Genomic DNA, 19,975 nt, shown 5'->3' with positions numbered 1-19,975 from the left:
CTCGGCGCTACAGGGGTAGAATCCCAAATTAAATGTGTAAAGTGATCAAAACAAAATTTAGCTGGATGTGCAAGACATTTTATGGATAAAAGGATAAGTAGTGTATCGTTTTAAAACGGGTGCATGTTTTTCTCCTTTGAGAAAACAGCCGATTCAAAGGGGGTGTGGCATATTCTGAAAGAATGCCGAGCTAGCTGCTGAAAGGGTACTTATGGGAAGATCTCAAATGGCATACTCCATGTCTCCTTCTCAAAACCCATTGGAGGAGAAGGTAATTGGAGTGGGACCTCTGGCTTTCTTATCCAATGGGTTTTGGATGACACTTCTTCGTCCGGCTACTAACAAATGACCACTCTCCTCGACCACTTATCAGTTTCCGGTTCACGGAGAGGAGGACAGGCGTCGAGGACAGACTTTTTCCAATGGAGACTCCCAAGGAGCTATGACCTCTGCCATTTTTTGACCCTATTTTGACCCATTCCTCCATGCAGACCTCTCGAGGAGATCTGCATGGAGGAATGGGTCAAAATACCAGCAACAGTGTGTGAAAACCTTGTGAAGACTTACAGAAAACGTTTGACCTCTGTCATTGCCAACAAAGGGTATATAACAAAGTATTGAGATAAACTTTTGTTCTTGACCAAATACATATTTTCCACCATAATTTGCAAATAAATTCAAAAATCCTACAATGTGATTTTCTGGATTTTTTTTCTTCTAATTTTGTCTGTCATAGTTGAAGTGTACCTATGATGAAAATTACAGGCCTCTCATCTTTTTAAGTGGAAGAACTTGCACAATTGGTGGCTGACTAAATAATTTTTTGCCCCACTGTATATTTGTCCTCCCGCGTTTCATTCTTTGAAGACATTATTAACATGCTTCAGCAGATGAGCCGTAACGAATGTTCTGTCACAGACTGAGCAGTCATGTTGTTTAACTCCTGGGTGAGTCTGAATATGTTCAGTTAGGTGTCTTTTCTGATAGCTTTTTCCACAGTCACCACAGCTACAATGATTTCACTCCTGTGTGAGTCAATAAATGCTTCTTTAGGGCCCCATTCTGACTGAATCTTTTCCCACAGTCTCCACAGTGAAATGGCTTCTCTCCAGTGTGAGTCCGTGTGTGCGTCTTTAGGGCCGACTTCTGCCTGAAGCTTTTCCCGCAGTCTCCACAGCTAAATGGTTTCTCACCTGTGTGAGTCTGTATATGCATCTTTAGGGACCCCTTCAGAATGAAGCTCTTCCCACAGTCTCCACAGCTAAATGATTTCACTCCCGTGTGAGTCAGTTTATGCGTATTTAAGGTCCCCTTCTGCCTGAAGCTTTTCCCACAGTCTCCACAGCTAAATGGTTTCTCACCTGTGTGAGTCAGTATATGCTTACCTAGGTCTCCCTTCAGATAGAAGCCTTTCCCGCAGTCTCCACATATAAATGGTTTCACACCTGTGTGAGTCTGTATATGCAACTTTAGGGACCCCTTCAGAATGAAGCTCTTCCCACAGTCTCCACAGCTAAATGATTTCACTCCCGTGTGAGTCAGTTTATGCGTATTTAAGGTCCCCTTCTGCCTGAAGCTTTTCCCACAGTCTCCACAGCTAAACGGTTTCTCTCCTGTGTGAGTCAGTGTATGGTTCCCTAGGTGTTCCTTCTGACTGAAGCTTTTCCCACAGTCGCCACATATAAATGGTTTCTCTCCTGTGTGAGTCTGAATGTGTCTGTTTAGAGTAATCTTGTGATAAAACCTTTTCCCACAGTCACCACAGATAAACGGTTTCTCTCCTGTGTGAGTCTGAATGTGTCGGTTTAGAGTAATCTTGTGATAAAACCTTTTCCCACAGTCACCACAGCTAAACGGTTTCTCCCCAGTGTGAGTCCGTATATGCGCAGTTAGTTCCTGGCTCTGATAGAAGCTTTTCCCGCAGTCACCACAACTAAATGGTTTCTTTCCAGTGTGAGCCAGTTTGTGCACTGTTAGGTTCCCCTTGACAGTGAAGCTTTTCCCGCAGTCACCACAGCTAAACGGTTTCTCTCCTGTGTGAATGCGTACATGGTTCCCTAGGTGTTCCTTTTGACTGAAGCTTTTCCCACAGTCACCACAGCTAAATAGTTTCTTCCCCGTGTGAGCCAGTTTGTGCACAATTAGATCCAATGGTGGGCTGCTGTTAAGTCCTACATGGTCGCTGCTTGTAGCAGAGCTGTGACTGGAGGCATTGTTTTGACTACCTGGAGGGTCAAAGGGAATGTCGAGACCCTTTAGGCGGGTCACAGTCCCAAAAGGTTTGAGATCAACTGGTTTGGAGTCACTCTCTCTGTTCTCCATAGTCTGTTCAGTCATGGACTGAAGTGGGTCCTCCTGATCACATTCATATTTCACACAGGTAGGAGGGAATTTGAACTCTGTGATGTCAGCCTCCAACCCTTGAAACCGCTCTTCCTCTTGACTGATCCGGAGTTCCTCCTGTTCCTCTTTGATCTGTGTGGGCTCTGGGTCCTCCTGCCCCAGACTGGAGCTCCACTCCTGCCCACAGTGCTGCTGCTCAGGGGGAACCTTCTCTTCAGAGACAGCAAGAGAGAACTGCAGGGAGTCTGGAGGGAAGGAGAGGAGAAGCAGAGGTTACATTTATAGTCTTTAGATATGCCTGAGTGCACAATGCCATTTCAAAATGCGTGTTGTGATACAGACACTTATTTAATCACATATATCAATTGTTTATACGTTCAATTCATTTTGTAGGCTATACATTCGCAGTGGAAATGAGCTTTTGACTAAACCTGGCACATTTACATGGATGTTGTAATATTGATGTTGATTAATGTGCATTGTCCCCTATAAATAAATAAATCCGAACAGAGAATCTCGTTTCTCATGGTCTGAGAGTCTTTGGGTGCCTTTTGGCAAACTCCAAGCAGGCTGTCATGTGCCTTTTACTGAGGAGTGGCTTCGTCTGGCCACTCTACCATAAAGGCCTGATTGGTGGAGTGCTGCAGAGATGGTTGTCCTTCTGTTAGGTTCTCCCATTTCCACAGAGGACCTCTGGAGATCTGTCAGAGTGACCATTGGGTTCTTGGTCAACTCCCTGATCTAATGCCCTTCTCCCCCGATTGCTCAGTTTGGCTGGGCGGCCAGCTCTAGGAAGAGTCTTGGTGGTTCCAAACTTCTTCCATTTAAGAATGGTGGAGGCCACTGTGTTCTTGGGGACCTTCAATGCTGCAGACATGTTTTAGTACCCTTCCCCAGATCTGTGCCTTGACAAAATCCTGTCTCGGAGCTTTATGGACAATTCCTTGATTTTTGCTCTGACATGTACTGTCAACTGTGGGACCTTATATAGACAGGTCTTTCCAAATAATTTCCAATCAATTTAAATGACCACAGTTTTAGAAACAACTCCAGGGTGATCAATGGAAACACGATGCACCTGAGCTCAATTTCAAGTCTCAAAGCAAAGGGCCTGAATATTTACGTAAATAAGGTATATATATATTTTTGGTATTGAGGTAGTGTGTGTAGATTGAGGGAAAACATGTATTTAATAAGTTTTAGAATAAAGCTGTAACGTAACAAAATGTGGAAAAAGGAAAGGGCTCTGAATAGACCCCCGGGCCTGGGTCCTGCGGATGAAGCCCGAGCTGGAATGTGAAGCTAACTGAAGCTGGTTAGCTTTAGAAAACCCTGAGTAGATCTAGCTTGCTTCGTATGATACCCCTCAGGGATATCTAGTAGGGCTGTTGCGGTGACCTTATTACCACCACACCAGCAGTCATGATCCTAGTAAAATGCCCACATGACCATTGAGTGACAATCTCCTTTCATACACTCTGGCAGCCTGGTCTCATAAACTAGACATAACACAGTAAATGTAAATCCAAAAACTAAAATTAGTATGATATGTTTTGTTTGGTATTGTTACATAAGACCGATGGTTACGCAAACTTCTAGCAAGAAAATGGTTGCGAGTTCAAATCTCATCACGGAGGACTTTAGCATTTTACCTAATAAGCAGCTTTTCAACTACTTTTTAGCTACTTCGCATGTTACTTAACCCTTTTAGCTAACCTTAACCCTTTAACCTCACCCATGACCCAAACCCCTAGCCTAGCTAACGTTATTAGCCACCTTTTATTTCAAATTCATAACATTTTGTATATTTTGCAAATTCCTAACATAGCATACGAATTGTAATTTGTAACATATCATACTAAATGGAGTGTCTCGGATTTACATACAGAATAATACAAAATGTTCTGAGATTCATTCTTTTTTTTCCTGAGTTGTAAAAGCAAGCAGAGCAGAAACGGGCTACTCTTTAGTTGACTGATTTAGCTGGCAAGGTAACTGCTGTTTGACAGAAAATATATATATTTATTCCCAGTGCTGAGGTAGTAGTGTAACTGACATGTTACGTTAGCCAGTGTTTCATCCCCTCTCGACTGAAGTGAATGAACTAACATTACTAGCAGCCAATTCGGCTCTAGCTATCCTCTAGCTATCTGTCAGGTAGCAGTATCTAACAGCTGTTGTGAGTATGGAAATGTTTTGTAGCCTTTTTTTTGGCCCGTTTCAACAGAAGTAAATTTTATGATGTACCATTAGCTAGAGCTAGCCAAACGTTAGCTAGCTAGCTTACCAACTTCAGCAATTATTTTTGCCTCAAATCACTAGACCTGACTCAAACGATTTAACCAGAGGCCAAACGATTGAAGACCGATATATTCTGACGTTTCTTCAACGTAATATGAGTTTTTATTAGTCAGTATAGCAACGGAACGTTGATCTGTCAAGTTTCCCTAGCTAATTTCCTACTTTTCTCACCGACACATTATAAACCACTCTACAGGCTTCAATGTCACGGTGCACAGTCAGTACACAACACTGTGCTCATCACGTCTTAACAGAATCAGATGGTGACAGGTGTCCCAGCAGAGTCAGACAGCCAGGGAAGACCAGTCTACAGAGCTCAACTGAATTTTGCATTATAACAATCAGTAAATGGATACAATGTCCCATCTTGAGTTGATGGGTAGGCAACAGTCTGGGATCTGGGAATAATGATCATTTCAATTATTGAACCGTCATATTGTTCACGAATAGAATGAATGTATAAATGTACACCAAGGTCATTCTTTGTCAAGCCTCATCGGAGAAGGAGCAGATGGCGACAGGGGTCTCATCAGGGTCAGGCAGCCAGGGAAGACCAGTCTGTGACGGCACAGAGGTGAACTCTTGCAGATACAACACTTTATTCTCTCAGTGCGGCAAACACTGGACAAGCAAGAAGCTTCAAAAGACTGAAACTATTTTTAAGGCAGTCTGACAAATCTCTAAAGTTGATTTCCAAACGGTATCAAGGGTTGATAATGGCTCTCGCCGATGACACTGAAACATGTAAAACAAAAATGTGAGGAAGACCTGGGAAACACTATTGATGATGAATGGATAGAGATGTTAGAATGCCCAGTCATGTTCATATAATCTCAAAACATAAATAACTGCAGTGTAAGACCGTCCACAGAACATACTATATTTATTTTATTGTTCTGTTATTTTACCAGGTAAGTTGACTGAGAACACGTTCTCATTTACAGCAACGACCTGGGGAATAGTTACAGGGGAGAGGAGGGGGATGAATGAGCCAATTGTAAGGTGGGAATCATTAGGTGACCATGATGGTTTAAGGGACAGATTGGGAATTTAGCCAGGAAACCGGGGTTAACACCCCTACTCTTATGACAAGTGCCATGGGATCTTCAATGCTCTCAGAGAGTCATGTTTAATGCCCCATCCAAAAGACGGCACCCTACACAGGATAGTGTCCCCAATCACTTTGGGCATTAGGATTTTTTTTTTGACCAGAGGATAGAGTGCCTCCTACTGGCCCTCCAACACCACACCAGCATCTGGTCTCCCATCCAGGGACTAACCAGGACCAACCCTGCTTAGCTTCAGAAGCAAGGTGGTATGCTGCTGGCTCTTCTATATGCCAGTGAAACTGAACATCATGCACTCAGAAATGTCATTCCTCTGCTGGAGATGTAAAACACAAAAGGGGACATATATGTTATGGTCTTGTGTTGAATGGCTTAATTCTGGCAGAGTGTTTTTTTCCCCATCTCAGTATATCTACAGATTCTCCCTTAAACATATTTAATAACGGTATCTTACATAGTTTGATGACTGTTGTCATTCTTGCTTACTTTTTGTTGTTCTAAATAGAGATGGCTAGGAGGGTCATGGGTCATATTAGATTTGTGTCGAAATTCAGGAAATTAGCGTTTCGATACTCCACAAAGTGGGATGACCCTCAGACCCCCCGCCAAGTTATGTCCCTAACACTTCTAAAACCAAAAGGTGCCCCTTGCATGTTGCATCAATGCAAATGCAATAGAAAATCACATCAAACACTTGTCCTCAAAACAGTATCGTGAATTTAAAACTCACCTCACTGTGATTATTCAAATTGAAAAACTGTTTAACAACAGTTTGAAACGAGGTGGAAAACAATGGTCGTTGTGGATGTTGTTTGATAGCCTAAAACGAAATGCACAGCGCGTTCAATCTAAGCATCATATATAGAAGGGGTTTCATTATCTATCTGGCCCTTAAACCCGCGGATATCGGCAGTGCCACAAAAGCAATGCTCCATTGGCAGAATCGATATCCGCGGTTATAAACCAGGATCTCTAAAATAATACAAATTAGTGTTTACAAACCAAAAAAATACATACGAACCTATTCTACATAGTTGTATCTCTGGTGTGAACCGCAGCAGTCTCCGTAGCCGATCATTCTCCTCCTGGTACTCCGCTACCGCTTTCTCAACTGCTTCGAAAATCTCCACAGCAGCAGACTCCGATAAACGCTCATTTAAAAATAAACGCAACAACTGTAGTTTAGGCATTTTTTCAGTTGATCAGGTTGGGTAGCCTATGCCGTATGTAAATTATATTTGGTTCAGTCAGTGTGTCTTTCTTTTGTCCACACAAGGAACGCAAAATCGTTTAAAAAAGTCGCCCCCTACTTCCGAGGAAGGGCTACGTTTAGCTTGAAGTCTCGCGATAGTTCTGGTGAACGTAACATGGCGGTGTCTTGTGTTTACGAATTCGCAGCATGACTTCGCGACTGCTGCTATCCAAGTCCAGTGTGCTGCTCCGTTGTTCTCGTTCGAATACTCAATTTCAGTAAAGAAGAGTTTCGCCTTTGCCGAAACCTAATAAAAAAAACGTAAGGCCGACCAAAGAGGTAGCTAGCTAACATTAGTTAGCATCGCTAGTTGTCCATCTGTAACTAATGTTTTGTAGTAGCTAGTTAGCTAATTGCTAAACTAGCCGTCATTTAACCAACCCTCGCATTGAATATCATTCTAACAACACTGATGGCGTAATTTTGTCGATATTGTGATGTAGTGCTGAATGATTGGTGATATGTTTGTTAGCTACCTAGATGGGTTTTATTTGACGTGCACCCATGATGTAGTGTGTTCGCATTCAATTTCTCCTTGCCAACCCCTCTAGCCCTCCAGTGTCCCGTGCCGTGGGTGCTGTGATGACCACAACCAGACTGAGACATCCACAGTGCAGGAAGAAGCACCCTAGTAGCACCTACCACACTAACGTCTGACACAGGCAGACCACCAGGGAGGCAGGATATACAACTCAGCACTGTGACGCCGGGGGAAAGAAGATTTGAGAGGAAGCACTGAAGGATAGGACGAAATAGTGATCGAGAGATGTCTGGTCCGGTAGAGGGGGGTGAAAGTGGGGATGTGGCAGGAGTTGGGCGGGAGGCAGAGGCGGAAAGTGATCCTCCTCAATCAGCTCCACCTCTATCCCAGGGTGAGTGCTTGGAACTGGGGGAGAATAAAGAAGAAGAGGCCCCTCCAGTGGCTAAGCAGCCTAGGCTCAGTGGAGATGGGTTGGAGCTGAGTCTCAGCCTGGACCCCCCTGATACACATGGAGGACCCATAGAACAGGCAGGATTGAGGCAGGAAGACTTGGCTGTACTGACCCATAATGGAGGTAAAGTTGTTACCAGTTGTTGTATTTCAGGAAAAGCTTCCTTCACTGGTGTGCATTTCTCTAAATATTCTAAGTCAATGCTTATCATATGTTTGATTCACATTCCTTGTTAAAAAAATAAGGGTTTTTTTGAAGACCAAAAAGGGGGAACATAGCCTCTAGCCTCTTGACTGAATGGAATAATAGTATTTAACTCATAATGTTTATCCATATCTGTTACAGAGGCCAACCAGCCAAGTGTGATGGAAGGAGGAGAAGACGCAGGAGCCGAAGAAGTAGAATGCCATGAGAATGGAGGTCCTTGTGAGGCTCATGGCACGAGAGAGGGAGGAGAGGAGAAGGTGGAAGAGGGGGAACAGGAGAAGGTGGAAGAGGGGGAACAGGAGAAGGTGGAAGAGGTGGAAGAGGGGGAACAGGAAAGCTCAGCTGAAAGCACCAGCGAAGGACAAAAGTATGTGAAGAATTTTAGGATTATTCTAGATTATTCTAGATAAATAATTAGAAGCAAAAAAATTAAGCACACAGAGATTCAAGGTTTGAAGAAACATTTCGGCGGTGATATTTGGGTGTCCAAACCTTTAAATTATCCATCCACTGTTTTGTTTGTCCTCATCTATGTATTTCTCATGTACTGCGGCCTACTCTTATCCCCCCTCTCCTATCTGCAGCCTGGGTCTCGATTTCAGCCAGAACCCCCAGATGCTGACTGGTTCCTGGGCTGAGTACTCCAGCCTTCCTGAGAACTACCTCAAGGGCTGCAAATGGTAACTCCCTCTTAAAATATTGTTCCTTGGTTGATTACGTGGCTTTAGAATCCATTTTGCTTTACAGGCTATCTGAAGAAGTAACTGTTAATTCTCCAGGGCCCCAGATGGCTTGTGCATCCTGACCAACAGTGCAGACAACGTGCTGCGTGTCTACAACCTCCCCCCTGAGATCTATAGCTACAACTGGGACCTGCTCACTGAGATGGTGAGGCTCCAGAGATTTAATTCACTAAAAAGCCAACAAAACACAGGGATCAACCTGAATTTGTCCAATAGAAACCCTTGTTTTCTGTTGCAAAACTTATTGCGTAATGAATACACCACAGGGTAACTGACTAAAATGGCTAGGTTCCCCTTGGAGATCAACACAGTATTTATCTCGTGTCTCCCCTTCCCTCGCCTGCAGAGTCCAGTGCTGAAGATGGCAGAGGGGGACACCATCTATGACTACTGCTGGTACCCCAAGATGAGCTCCCTGGACCCTGACTCCTGCTTGTGAGTTCAAACAATCGAACGTTATTTATGAAGCCATTTTTTTTTATGTCAACAGTTGTCACAAAGCACTTTAAAGATGGAATCCGCAGTAGGGTTAGCAGTTCCACTGTCTATCCTGCTTCTGTTTTTGTTGTTTGCTGGGGAACGTCACGCACCGCAGTCCCCCCAAAAATCATTACATATTAAGCTGTTCTATCACCCCTGCAATGAGGATCTAAGGGGGTGGGAAAAAAACAGGTCTTTGTTGTTCTAATATCGATAACGGACGTGTCCGTTTCACTGCTATGGATTCCAGCTTGACTGATTCCAGCTTTAAAGGGAGACTTCAAAATGGTTCAACTTTGTATTAATCATCTCCAGCACCACCTCAACATAAGTGAAAATGGTGCGTTTCTATGTTTTATTGTTAAACGATAGAGGAAGTTAAGTATTTCCAATGACTTCATCGGTGTGATTTTGATCAATTATGACTAGGCATTGCCTACTAATTGGTTAATGATGTCATTGGAAACACTTGATCGTTCTATCTTTTTTACTACAAAACGTAGAAATGTGCCATTCTCACACATGTTGATGCTAGGGTGGTGCTGGAGATTATTCCTATGTTTTTTTTAATTTCCCTTTAAGCTACAGTGCCTTCAGAAAGTATTCGTACCCATTGACTTATTCCACATTTTGTTGTTCCAGCCTGAATTCATAATGGATGAAATGGATTTCTCACCCATCTACACACAATACCCCAACATGTTTTTAGAAATCTATTGAAAATTAAATGCACAAGTATTCACACCCCTGAGTCAATACATGTTAGAATCAACTTTTCTTTTACAGCTGTGTCTTTCTGGGTAAGTCTTTAAGAGCTTTGGACAACTGGATAGTACAATAATTGCACATTTATTCTATAAGAAATTCTTCAAGCTCTGTCAAGTTGGTTGTTGATCATTGCTATACAGCCGTTTTCAAGTCTTGCCGTAGATTTTCAAGCCTGTAACTAGGCCACTCAGGAACTAGGCCACTCAAGAACATTCAATGTCGTCTTGGCAAGCAACTCCACTGTGCATTTGTTCTTGTTTTAAGTTCTTGTCCTGCTGAATGGTGAATTTGTCTCCCTTAATATCTGTTGGAAAGCAGACTGATCCCAGGTTATCCTCTAGGATTTTGCCTGTGCTTAGCTCTATTCTCTTTATTTTTATCCTAAAAAAAACTCCCTAGTCCTTGCCGGTGAAAAGCATGCCCATAACATGATGCAGCTACCACTAGGGCTGTGGTGGTCATGAAATTTTGTCAACTGGTTATTGTCATGCAAAAGGCTGCCAGTCTCACGGTAATTGACCATTAATGAACATAAACGCGTTTATCTCCAGGCCTCCACGGATGCAAGCCGCAGATGCCACTTTTGGAACATCTACATTTTAAAGAAAGTATAATAAATCAATGTAATTTACGCCATCAAAATAAATCCATTATTTATTTTATCCATGTCATAAGAAACATTATTATATGAAGGAAAAGTATTTGAGATGAACAGAATGAGTTGGCCTACTGTGTTATCTGGCAATGCGCCGAACCGTAGGCCTTTTCATTTAGCAGACAAGATATGCTTAAGTCCCCTGCCATTTATTTTATATTCTATAATTTTATCGTGAGAAGAATATAATTGTACTTAGGTGAATAAAATAGAAAGGATATTTTTCCAATTCCAGAACGAGAGTACGCAAGTGAAGTGGCTATGTTCAGTGTAAGAGTGATCATTTGAAACGGGTCCTATACACTAGATTTAGAGTTATTTGGCAACATTAGTTGTGAATGATACAAACCTTAGGCTGTCTTAGAAATCAAAACTTACATCGGCTGCATGGTTCACTGAGGCTCCCTTGCTCAGATATCGGTAAGTGGACTGGAAGCAGGGCTTGAAAGGGGTAACGAATCCAGTTGTTTGTGCCGTCCGTTTTGAAAGTACCTGCGCACCCAACTCAGGTGCTTCGCTATGTCACATTTGACATTGTCCGTAAGCTTGAGTTTATTTGCACAATCATTCAATGATGGAAAGACCTGTGTGTTCTCCTTTTTAATGCAGACAGAGAAGAGCGCCAACTTCTTAATCATAGCCTCAATTTTTGTCCCGCACATTGAATATAGTTGCGGAGAGTCCCTGTAATCCTAGATTCAGATCATACAGGTGAGAAAGAACATCACCCAGATAGGCCAGTCGTGTGAGAAACTCGTCATCATGCAAGCGGTCAGAAAGTGTCAATACTTTGCCCCTAGATAACCAGCGCACTTCTGTATGTTGTAAAAGCGTTACATGGTCGCTGCCCATATCATTGCATAATGCAGAAAATACACGAGAGTTCAGGGGCCTTGCTTTAACAAAGTTAACCATTTTCGCTGTAGTGTCCAAAACGTCTTTCAAGCTGTCAGGCATTCCCTTGGCAGCAAGAGCCTCTCGGTGAATGCTGCAGTGTACCCACGTGGCGTCGGGAGAAACTGCATAGCCCCGTTGGAAAATCTTTATGGACTCTTTGAAAATGTGAATCACATTTTTTATATATCTCGTACCCCCGGCGGCATTGCGCGAGTCCCATAGGGCGGCGCACAATTGGCCCAGCGTAGTCCGGGTTTGGCCAGGGTAGGTCGTCATTGTAAATAAGAATTTGTTCTTAATAACCGAGTTGCCTAGTTAGCTAAATAAATATGGGAAAAGATTCAGACCCTTTACTCAAATCAAATTGTATTTGTCACATGCGCCGAATACAACAGGTATAGAACTGCTTACTTTACAAGCCCTTAACCAACAATGCAGTTTTAAGAAAATACCCCCAAACAAGTAAGAGAGCAGCAGTAAATAACAATAGTGGGGCTATATACAGGGGGTACCAGTACAGAGTCAATGTGCGGGGACACTGGTGTTGAGGTAATTGAAGTGATATGTACATGTAGGTAGAGTTATTGAAGTGACTATGCATAGATAACTCAGTGCTTTGTAGAAGCACCTTTGACAGCGATTACAGCCTTGAGTCTTTTTGGGTATGACGCTACAAGCTTGGCACACCTATATTTGGGGAGTTTCTCCCATTCTTCTCTGCAGATCCTCTCAAACTCTGTCAGGTTGGATGGGGAGCATCGCTGCACAGCTATTTTCAGGTCTCTCCAGAGATGTTAAAGTCCGGGCTCTGGCTGGGCCACTCAAGGACATTCAGAGACTTGTCCTGAAGCAATTCCTGTTGGAAGGACGTTTTCATCAAGTATCTCTCTGTACTTCGTTCTGTTCATCTTTCCCTCGATCCTGACTAGTGTCCCTGCCACTGAAAAACTTCCCTAGTGCATGATACTGTCATCACCATTCTTCACCATAGGGATGGTGCCAGGTTTCCTCCAGACGTGACGCTTGTTATTCAAGCCAAAGAGTTCAATTTTGGTTTCATCAGACCAGAGAATCTTGTTTCTCATGGTCAGAGTACTTTAGGTGCCTTTTGGCAAACTCCAAGTGGGCTGTCATGTGCCTTTTACTTAGGAGTGGCCTCTGTCTGGCCACTCTAACATAAATCCCTGATTGGTGGAGTGCTGCAGAGATGGTTGTCCTTCTGGAAGCTTCTCCCATCGCCACAGAGGACTTCTGGAGCTCTGACAGAGTGACCGTCGGGTTCTTGGTTACCTCCCTAACCAAGGCCCTTCTCCCACGATAGCTCAGTTTGGCCCGGCGACCAGCTCTAAGAACAGTCTTGGTGGTTCCAAACTTCATCCATTTAAGAATGATGGAGGCCACTGTGGTCTTGGATTTCTAAAGCTGCATACATTTTTTTTTGGTACCCTTCTCTAGATCTGTGCCTCGACCCAATCCTGTCTCGGAGCTCTACTGACAATTCCTTCATTTCGTATTCTTCTGTACATAAATCCGAGACACTCCATTTCGTGTAATGTTTTGGTATGTATTAAAATTGTTTGCCCATGACCCATTTTGGTAGGATATGTTACGAATTACAATTCTTATTATGCAAATTTGCAAAAGGTATGGTATGTTAGGAATTCTGGCTAGCTGGCTAATGTTAGCTAGGGGTTAGGTTAAAGGGTAATACATATGCATAGTGCATAAGAGGATATAACCATGACTCAACGGTCAATTCTTTTATTTAACTAGGTAAGTTAAGAACAAATTCTTATTTACAATGACGGTCTTCCCCGGCCAAACCCGGACAATGCTGGGCCAATCGTGCGCCGTTCTATGGGACTCCCAATCACAAATGGTTATGATACAGCCTGTAATCGACCCAGGGTCTGTAGTGACACACCTAACACTGAGATGCTGTGCCTTAGACCTCTGTGCCACTCGGGAGCCAGTGTGGTGGTAATACAGTCACTACAACAGCCACCACCATCCTTCAATATATCAATAGTGGTACTCAGTGTTGTGTTGGATTTGCCCCAAACAAACGCTTTGTATTCATGACAATAAAGTTCCTTTCTTTGCCACATTTATTTCCTTTTTAATTTAATCCCAGAGAAGTTTCCTTCCTCTCCAGCAACTGAGTTAGGAAAAATGCCTGTATCTTAGTAATGACTGGGTGTATTGATACACCATCCAGAGTGTAATTAACTTCACCATGCTCAAAGGGGTATTCAATGTCTGCTTTTATTTTCACCCGTCTACCAATACTGTAGGTGCCCCGTCTTGCGAGGCATGGTTGAATAGTGTTTGAATACTTATTGGCTATTTGTTTAGGGCTCCCAAAAAGTTACATATTGCGGCTTTAACAGAACTGACTGTTTTTAAAGGGCCTCATTAAAGCACTGTAATTATTATGACTCAGTCTGTGCCGTGGCAAGCTGAGATCAATGTTGCCCAGCCGTTACCGTGGAGAATGCCATTGTTACGGGTTGGTAAGGAGGCCGCTAACGAGGCCTCCTTACCAACAGCACGCACCGCTTAACCCCCCCCCCAACCCCTTCACACTGCTTCCGATAGTTCCTCTCTGATCAGTGCCCAGCGTGGGTTGTGGTCCACCGCACGAAGCGAGGAAAGCAACATATCGTCTAGACTAGAAGAAGGAGGGGGAATGAGAGAGAGAGCGGGGTCATTGGGTGGAAGGGGGACAGTACACAAGGAGTGAAGGATCAAACCATAAACGACACGGAACAGAAAACATTTCTTCACAGCGAGAAGAAATGGAGAGAATGAGAAAAAAGGAAAGGGAGTTGACGAAAGAGAGGGGGGAGTGGAGGTTGAGAGCATGAACGAACCAAGGAGATGATTGTCTGAGGGATGAACCCCTTGAGAGCAGGACTCTGGGAGGAGCCAGGGTAACTGGGACGAGGTTGCTAGTAGGACCTGACCCACCATGTGAACTCCGTCTGTGTGTTCAGACAGCATGATGTTTTGTCTGGTGTTGTTGAGGGTTACGGAGTGGAGTCAGTCAGGTGGGATGACGTGGCCCTAACGTTTCCTAAACATTTGTTCGGGGAGTCAAATGAACCGTATGTTTAGAAGACATCGTTGCGTCATGCTCACAGGTGGATGAGGCGTACTCCTGTTTGGGTGTCTGGGGAATGTACTAGGATCTGATTGGTAGAGATAGTAAAAACATGACATCATTTACAAGCATGTGGTGAGGGTCTGTGAAGTGGCAGTGGGATTCTTGGCTGTTTTTGTCATATTTCTCTCTTTTTGTGTTTCTCTCTCTCTCCAGCTTTCCCTCCTCTCTCACGCTCTACCTACCGCTTTCCCTCCCTCCTCTCTCTCACGCTCTCCCTCCTCCCTCGTTCCCTCCTTCCTCTTTCCTCCTCTCCCTCCCTCTTTCGCTCCCTCTCTCTGCCTAAAGCCATGTGCTGTACCCCCCCTGTGGAGTGTAGAATGGTCACTGGTGTTCCTCCTTTGAATTGCTTTCTGGGCCGGTGTCCAGGCTAGCTGTGGTGAACCATTCTAATGAGGGGATTCCCAACAGACAGAACAAAGACACAGTGCCATAAGAGCACTGAGCCGCCCAGGCTAATTTCCTCTTGGCTAATTGAGCCTCAGTTCAGACAGTGATATTTAAGCGTTTATGTTGGGCTGTTAGGTTCCCCCCCACAGTTCTGTTAGTTGAAAAGCCATACAGTATGTCTGTCTGTTGATGGCTCGTTTTTTGTTTGTCCATTATAAAGCAACAAACTGTTAGTGAATAGATAAGAGGGGCTGAATGAAATTCAAGCTGAAATGGTGACTGGGGAGGGAAGTACTGAAATGTCCTCTGATGGATCTGGCACAAAGCAGTGTGTGTTTTTCAAGTGAGATGAAAACATGACTCTTCCTTTGTCCTGTTGTGACCCACACTTGTTTCCTTTCTACCTCCATCATTTCCCTCAACCTCTTCTCTCTCCACCCCTTCTTTTTCATCCATCCTTAAACTCCCTCCGTGTCCAATCTCTTCCTCTCCAACCGTCCTTCTCCATCCCTTTTCCTTCTCTCCATCCATCCTTTCCTCCATCTCCCCCCTAGTATAGCCAGCAGCAGTCGTGATAACCCGGTCCATATCTGGGATGCGTTCTACGGGGACCTGCGTGCCAGCTTCAGGCCCTACAACCATCTGGACGAGCTGACCGCAGCCCACTCCCTCTGCTTCTCCCCAGACGGATCACAGCTCTACTGCGGCTTCGACAAGACAGTCAGGGTGTTCTACACAGACAGGCCTGGAAGAGATTGTGAGGAAAGGCCCACTGTAGGTTAGTAGACTAGATTGGCGGTTTCCCGAACTCTGCCCTGGGGCACGTTTTTGTTTTTTGCCCTATAGCACTATATATCGGATTTACAATAACCAACTCATTATCAAGCTCTGATTATTTGAATCAGCTGTGTAGCGCTATTTGCTCAATCATTCTCTACAGTGTAGACAGAGTAATATCCGTTATAATTTGCAATGTCAGCTATAAATGGGGCGGCAGGTAGCCTAGTGGTTAGAGCATTGGGCCAGAAACCGAAAGGTTGCCAGATCGAATCCCCGAGGCCGACAAGGTAAAAAATTGGTCGTTCTGTCCCTGAACAAAGGATACTGTTCCTAGGCCGTCATTGTGAATAAGAATTTGTTCTTAACTGACTTGCCTAGTTAAATAAACACAGGGGATCCTGGTAAGTGCAGTATTTGTCTTTCAAGTGATCAAATAATTCCAACGCAGCTGCATCAAATGCTCTTATGTGCATACCACCCTGCACCACCCTGCATCCCACTGCTGGCTTGCCTCTGAAGCTAAGCAGGGTTGGTCCTGGCCAATCCCTGGATGGGAGACCAGATGCTCCTGGATGAGGTGTTAGAGAGCCAGTAGGAGGCAGTATTTCCTTTGGTCTAAAAAAAAACCTGTATATATCCCAATGCCCCAGAGCAGTGGTTGGGGACATTGCCCTGTATAAGGTGCCGTCTTTCGGAATGGATGCTAAATGGGTGTCCTGACTCTGTGGTCACTAAAGATCCCATGGCACTTATGTTCAGAGTAGGGGTGTTAACCCCGGTGTCCTGACTCTGTGGTCACTAAAGATCCCATGGCACTTATGTTCAGAGTAGGGGTGTTAACCCCGGTGTCCTGGCTAATCATCCGTAACTATCCTCAGCTTCCAACTGGCTCATTCATCCCCCTACTCTCCCCTGTAACTATTCCCTAGGTCATTGCTATGAATGCGAATGTGTTCTCAGTCGACTTACCTGGTAAAATAAAACATGTTTTCCTAGATTTCTAACCCATTAGTTATACCAGCAGCGCAAACCGAAACGGTCCTTAATATGTTGATCTGAACCCATGTGGACGTTGAGTGTGTGTTCCCTCCCCAGTGAAGAAGCAGGGTCAGGGTCAGAGTGGCATCATCTCCTGCATGGCGTTCAGCCCGTGCCAGTCTGTGTACGCCTGTGGCTCGTACTCCCGCACCGCAGGCCTCTACTCCTGCCAGGATGGCTCTCAGCTGGCCCTGCTGCCGCCCAGGCACCACGGGGGCATCACACACCTCGCCTTCTCACCCGACGGACACTACCTGTACACTGGGGGTCGCAAGGTGAGCGAACGCAAACACAACCTCAAAGGGAGACGTGGGGCTTAAAAGAGTTGTCCTTTAGAAAACGGACCACTCAGAGAGAGATTTGGGTAGGAGGAGTACAGTGTCACAGTGGAGAATGTGGTGGTTTTCTAAAACACATACTGTATTTACGCACTCATACCCACATTCTCTATCAGTGTTATTATTTAACTTGTAAGTCTTGAGGTGTGTGTGTGTTTGTTTAACTATTCTTATGGGGTCGCCACAAGAATAGTTAAACACACACAAATTTCACCAACTGGTGGCATTTTGTTGGTCCCCATAAGGTCAAATACTATTTCGTAGAGGTTAGGGAAAATAGGATTTTGAGTCCCGACAGGGTTAGCTGTACAAGTGTGTGTGTGTGTGTGTGTAGGACCCAGAGATTCTGTGCTGGGACCTGAGGGACCCGGGAAAGATTCTATTCTCTCTGAAAAGGAATGTGGCCACCAACCAGCGGATCTACTTCGACCTGGACCCGTAAGTCCATACCCTGCATCTTGTCTTCCTGCTACTCTCAGTCCCCGTTCCACCAGTTCAGAAACCCTTGACTTAGCACCCTTAACTACTCTTCATATTATGCTCTTCACAACTTCGGAGATTATACTCTTCACAACTGCTCTTCATATTATACCATCTCTCGGTCTGTCTCTGTGTGTGTAGTTGTTAATGCTGACCGTGTGCGTGTAGGTCTGGCCGATACTTGTTGAGTGGTGACACAGGGGGGGTGGTGTCAGTGTGGGACACCCTCACAGCTCCCCCCGATGGTAACCAGGAGCTACTGCAGCCTCAGCTCCACTTCCAGGCCCATAGGGACTGCACCAACGGCATCAGGTAGGCTTTACCAGGATTTTATTAGCATTGTTTGCCTGCTGAATCTATTTAATATACTAAATATGTAGATGTTTAGAAGTGGTCTCCCACTTGCTGTTTGGGGGCAGCAGCGTATTTGTCCTTTCAATATCGCTCTTATTTTCTGTCAACGTCCCGTCTCTCTCGTCCCTCCATTCTCCCCCTAGTGTCCACCCCTTCATGCCGTTGCTGGTGTCGTCCAGCGGGCAGCGGCAGTTCCTCTCCCCGGGGGACAGTAGTGATGGAGACTCTGAGGGAGATGTCGTGATGTTATCACCTACCCCAGAGGTCAGACAGGACAACGCTTTGACTGTGTGGTGGGCCGGACCACTTAGCCCAGCCAACGAGGGGGCGCAGGAGGAACCACTGCCGGTGGTGATTGATTGATTGTGAAGTAGCCCATCTCAAACTCCCCTCTGGACTGAACCAAATGTCAAACTGCCAATATGAGACAATTTAGTAGTACTTATTCTGTTTTAAAAGTATGGCAATCAATATATTGAGTTGTCCCTTGGATTCAGCGAAATTGCAGTTTCCCCAGTCTCGAAGCCAAGGTACAAACTATTGTGAATGCTAACATGCTATTACAATTGAAAGGTAATGTGCTACAATGCTAGCAGGGAGCTTACCAATTCCAAATGTAATTGTAAAACCTCTCAGGTTCAGATGACCACCACAGCCAGACTAGGCCCTGTGTGTTGGATGAGCACAGTGTTGTGTTGAATGTACATCAATCTACCTTCCAATCATATGTTGCTCTAGGGGAGTGTCCTGTTTACCTCGTGTTAGTCTTTTTTTTAATTGTTGCAAGTGCCAAGTACCATGGCATCGCTATACATGCATCAGTAAATGTATATTTTTGTAAAGCCATGGTGAATATTGTAGTTTCTGAATGTATTAAAATCGGTAAGCAGTTAGCATAATTGCTGTAACCACAGACGAATACTGCAAACGTCTTTTTTAAAATCGTGAACGAGATGACAGACCAACACAAACGTCGGTCTGTACTTTCCTATTCCTTTCCCAGAGAGTCAACATGACACCTAGCAAGTGATCTACTGCGCACGGCCGATTGGGGGGTTGGGGGGTGTAAATGATTAGCAATATTTGTATAGGAAGAACGGTTGTTTTTGCAAGTTCTCTGTTGCTGGTTGCGGTGTAGTCTGTCTGCAAATCCAGGGAAACCACTAGAGGGCAAACTAACTGCTACAGGTGGATTATCGGTTTCACACAGAAACCTCATTATGCTGCAGCTGAATTAATGTGTTGTAAAAAATCTGTTGTGTTTTGTCTCTATATTTAGTTGTTGTAGAATACGCTATTCTAAAAAGCCCAGGGGACTATATATATATTTGTTTTCTGAGAAGGATCTGTCATGTACCTTTCGAGCACACCCTCAAACAAATGCACACAGACGCACATTGTAAAACCACGGGTATAAAGTAGAGCTAAGTGCCAAGTTGGAGAGCGACACTGTTGTGTTGTGAAAGTTGCTAAGCGACCTTCTTAGAATTAAGTGAAGGGCCTCGGGAGGGTGACGTGGGGTACAAGACGGAGAAAGAGCGGGTGAGAGAGCGTTCGTGCCGAAAGGGGGAGAACTTGTTAGTGCTGAATCAGTGGTGTGATCTTCAGAGAGAAGAACAGTGAGCTGTGCTTTATCTAACTAGCCGAGAGAGTCTTCTTTTAGGAGTCTGAGGGTATTTTTAGGAGTCAAACAGAGAATGGGGAGGGTGTAATCCTCATCTATCCAGCCTAGGCTCGTTAGTAAGAAGGGTGTGTGATCTTCTGTTACCAGTCTAGGGGTGTCTGTT

General features: G+C 44.5%; 2 protein-coding genes across 3 annotated transcripts; one reads left to right on the top strand and one right to left on the bottom strand.

The window, feature by feature from the left end:
• Positions 1 to 724: 724 nt before the first annotated feature.
• On the bottom strand, positions 725 to 7,022 carry LOC124013821 (gastrula zinc finger protein XlCGF57.1-like). The gene is made up of 2 exons (XM_046328376.1): positions 6,733 to 7,022; positions 725 to 2,588 (listed from the first exon to the last, which is right to left on the bottom strand). The coding sequence occupies exons 1-2, from the start codon at positions 6,899 to 6,901 to the stop codon at positions 1,009 to 1,011; spliced, it is 1,749 nt and encodes a 582-aa protein (XP_046184332.1). The 5' UTR covers positions 6,902 to 7,022; the 3' UTR covers positions 725 to 1,008.
• Positions 6,814 to 19,107, top strand: wrap53 (WD repeat containing, antisense to TP53). Of its 2 annotated transcripts, none has more exons than XM_046328377.1 (11): positions 6,814 to 7,224; positions 7,515 to 8,018; positions 8,241 to 8,469; positions 8,687 to 8,782; positions 8,882 to 8,990; positions 9,192 to 9,280; positions 15,753 to 15,976; positions 17,074 to 17,291; positions 17,689 to 17,792; positions 18,003 to 18,146; positions 18,332 to 19,107. In XM_046328377.1, the coding sequence occupies exons 2-11, from the start codon at positions 7,730 to 7,732 to the stop codon at positions 18,549 to 18,551; spliced, it is 1,722 nt and encodes a 573-aa protein (XP_046184333.1). In that variant the 5' UTR covers positions 6,814 to 7,224; positions 7,515 to 7,729; the 3' UTR covers positions 18,552 to 19,107. The 2 variants fall into 2 exon arrangements, with proteins under 2 accessions (XP_046184333.1, XP_046184334.1); XM_046328378.1 differs by having other exon boundaries at positions 6,814 to 7,242.
• Positions 19,108 to 19,975: the final 868 nt, after the last annotated feature.

This window comes from Oncorhynchus gorbuscha, linkage group LG25, assembly GCF_021184085.1.
Source record: "Oncorhynchus gorbuscha isolate QuinsamMale2020 ecotype Even-year linkage group LG25, OgorEven_v1.0, whole genome shotgun sequence".
In the NCBI taxonomy this organism is placed as follows: domain Eukaryota; kingdom Metazoa; phylum Chordata; class Actinopteri; order Salmoniformes; family Salmonidae; genus Oncorhynchus; species Oncorhynchus gorbuscha.
The sequence above is the reverse complement of the archived record's forward strand: the minus strand, read 5'-3'. Positions and strand labels throughout refer to the sequence as shown.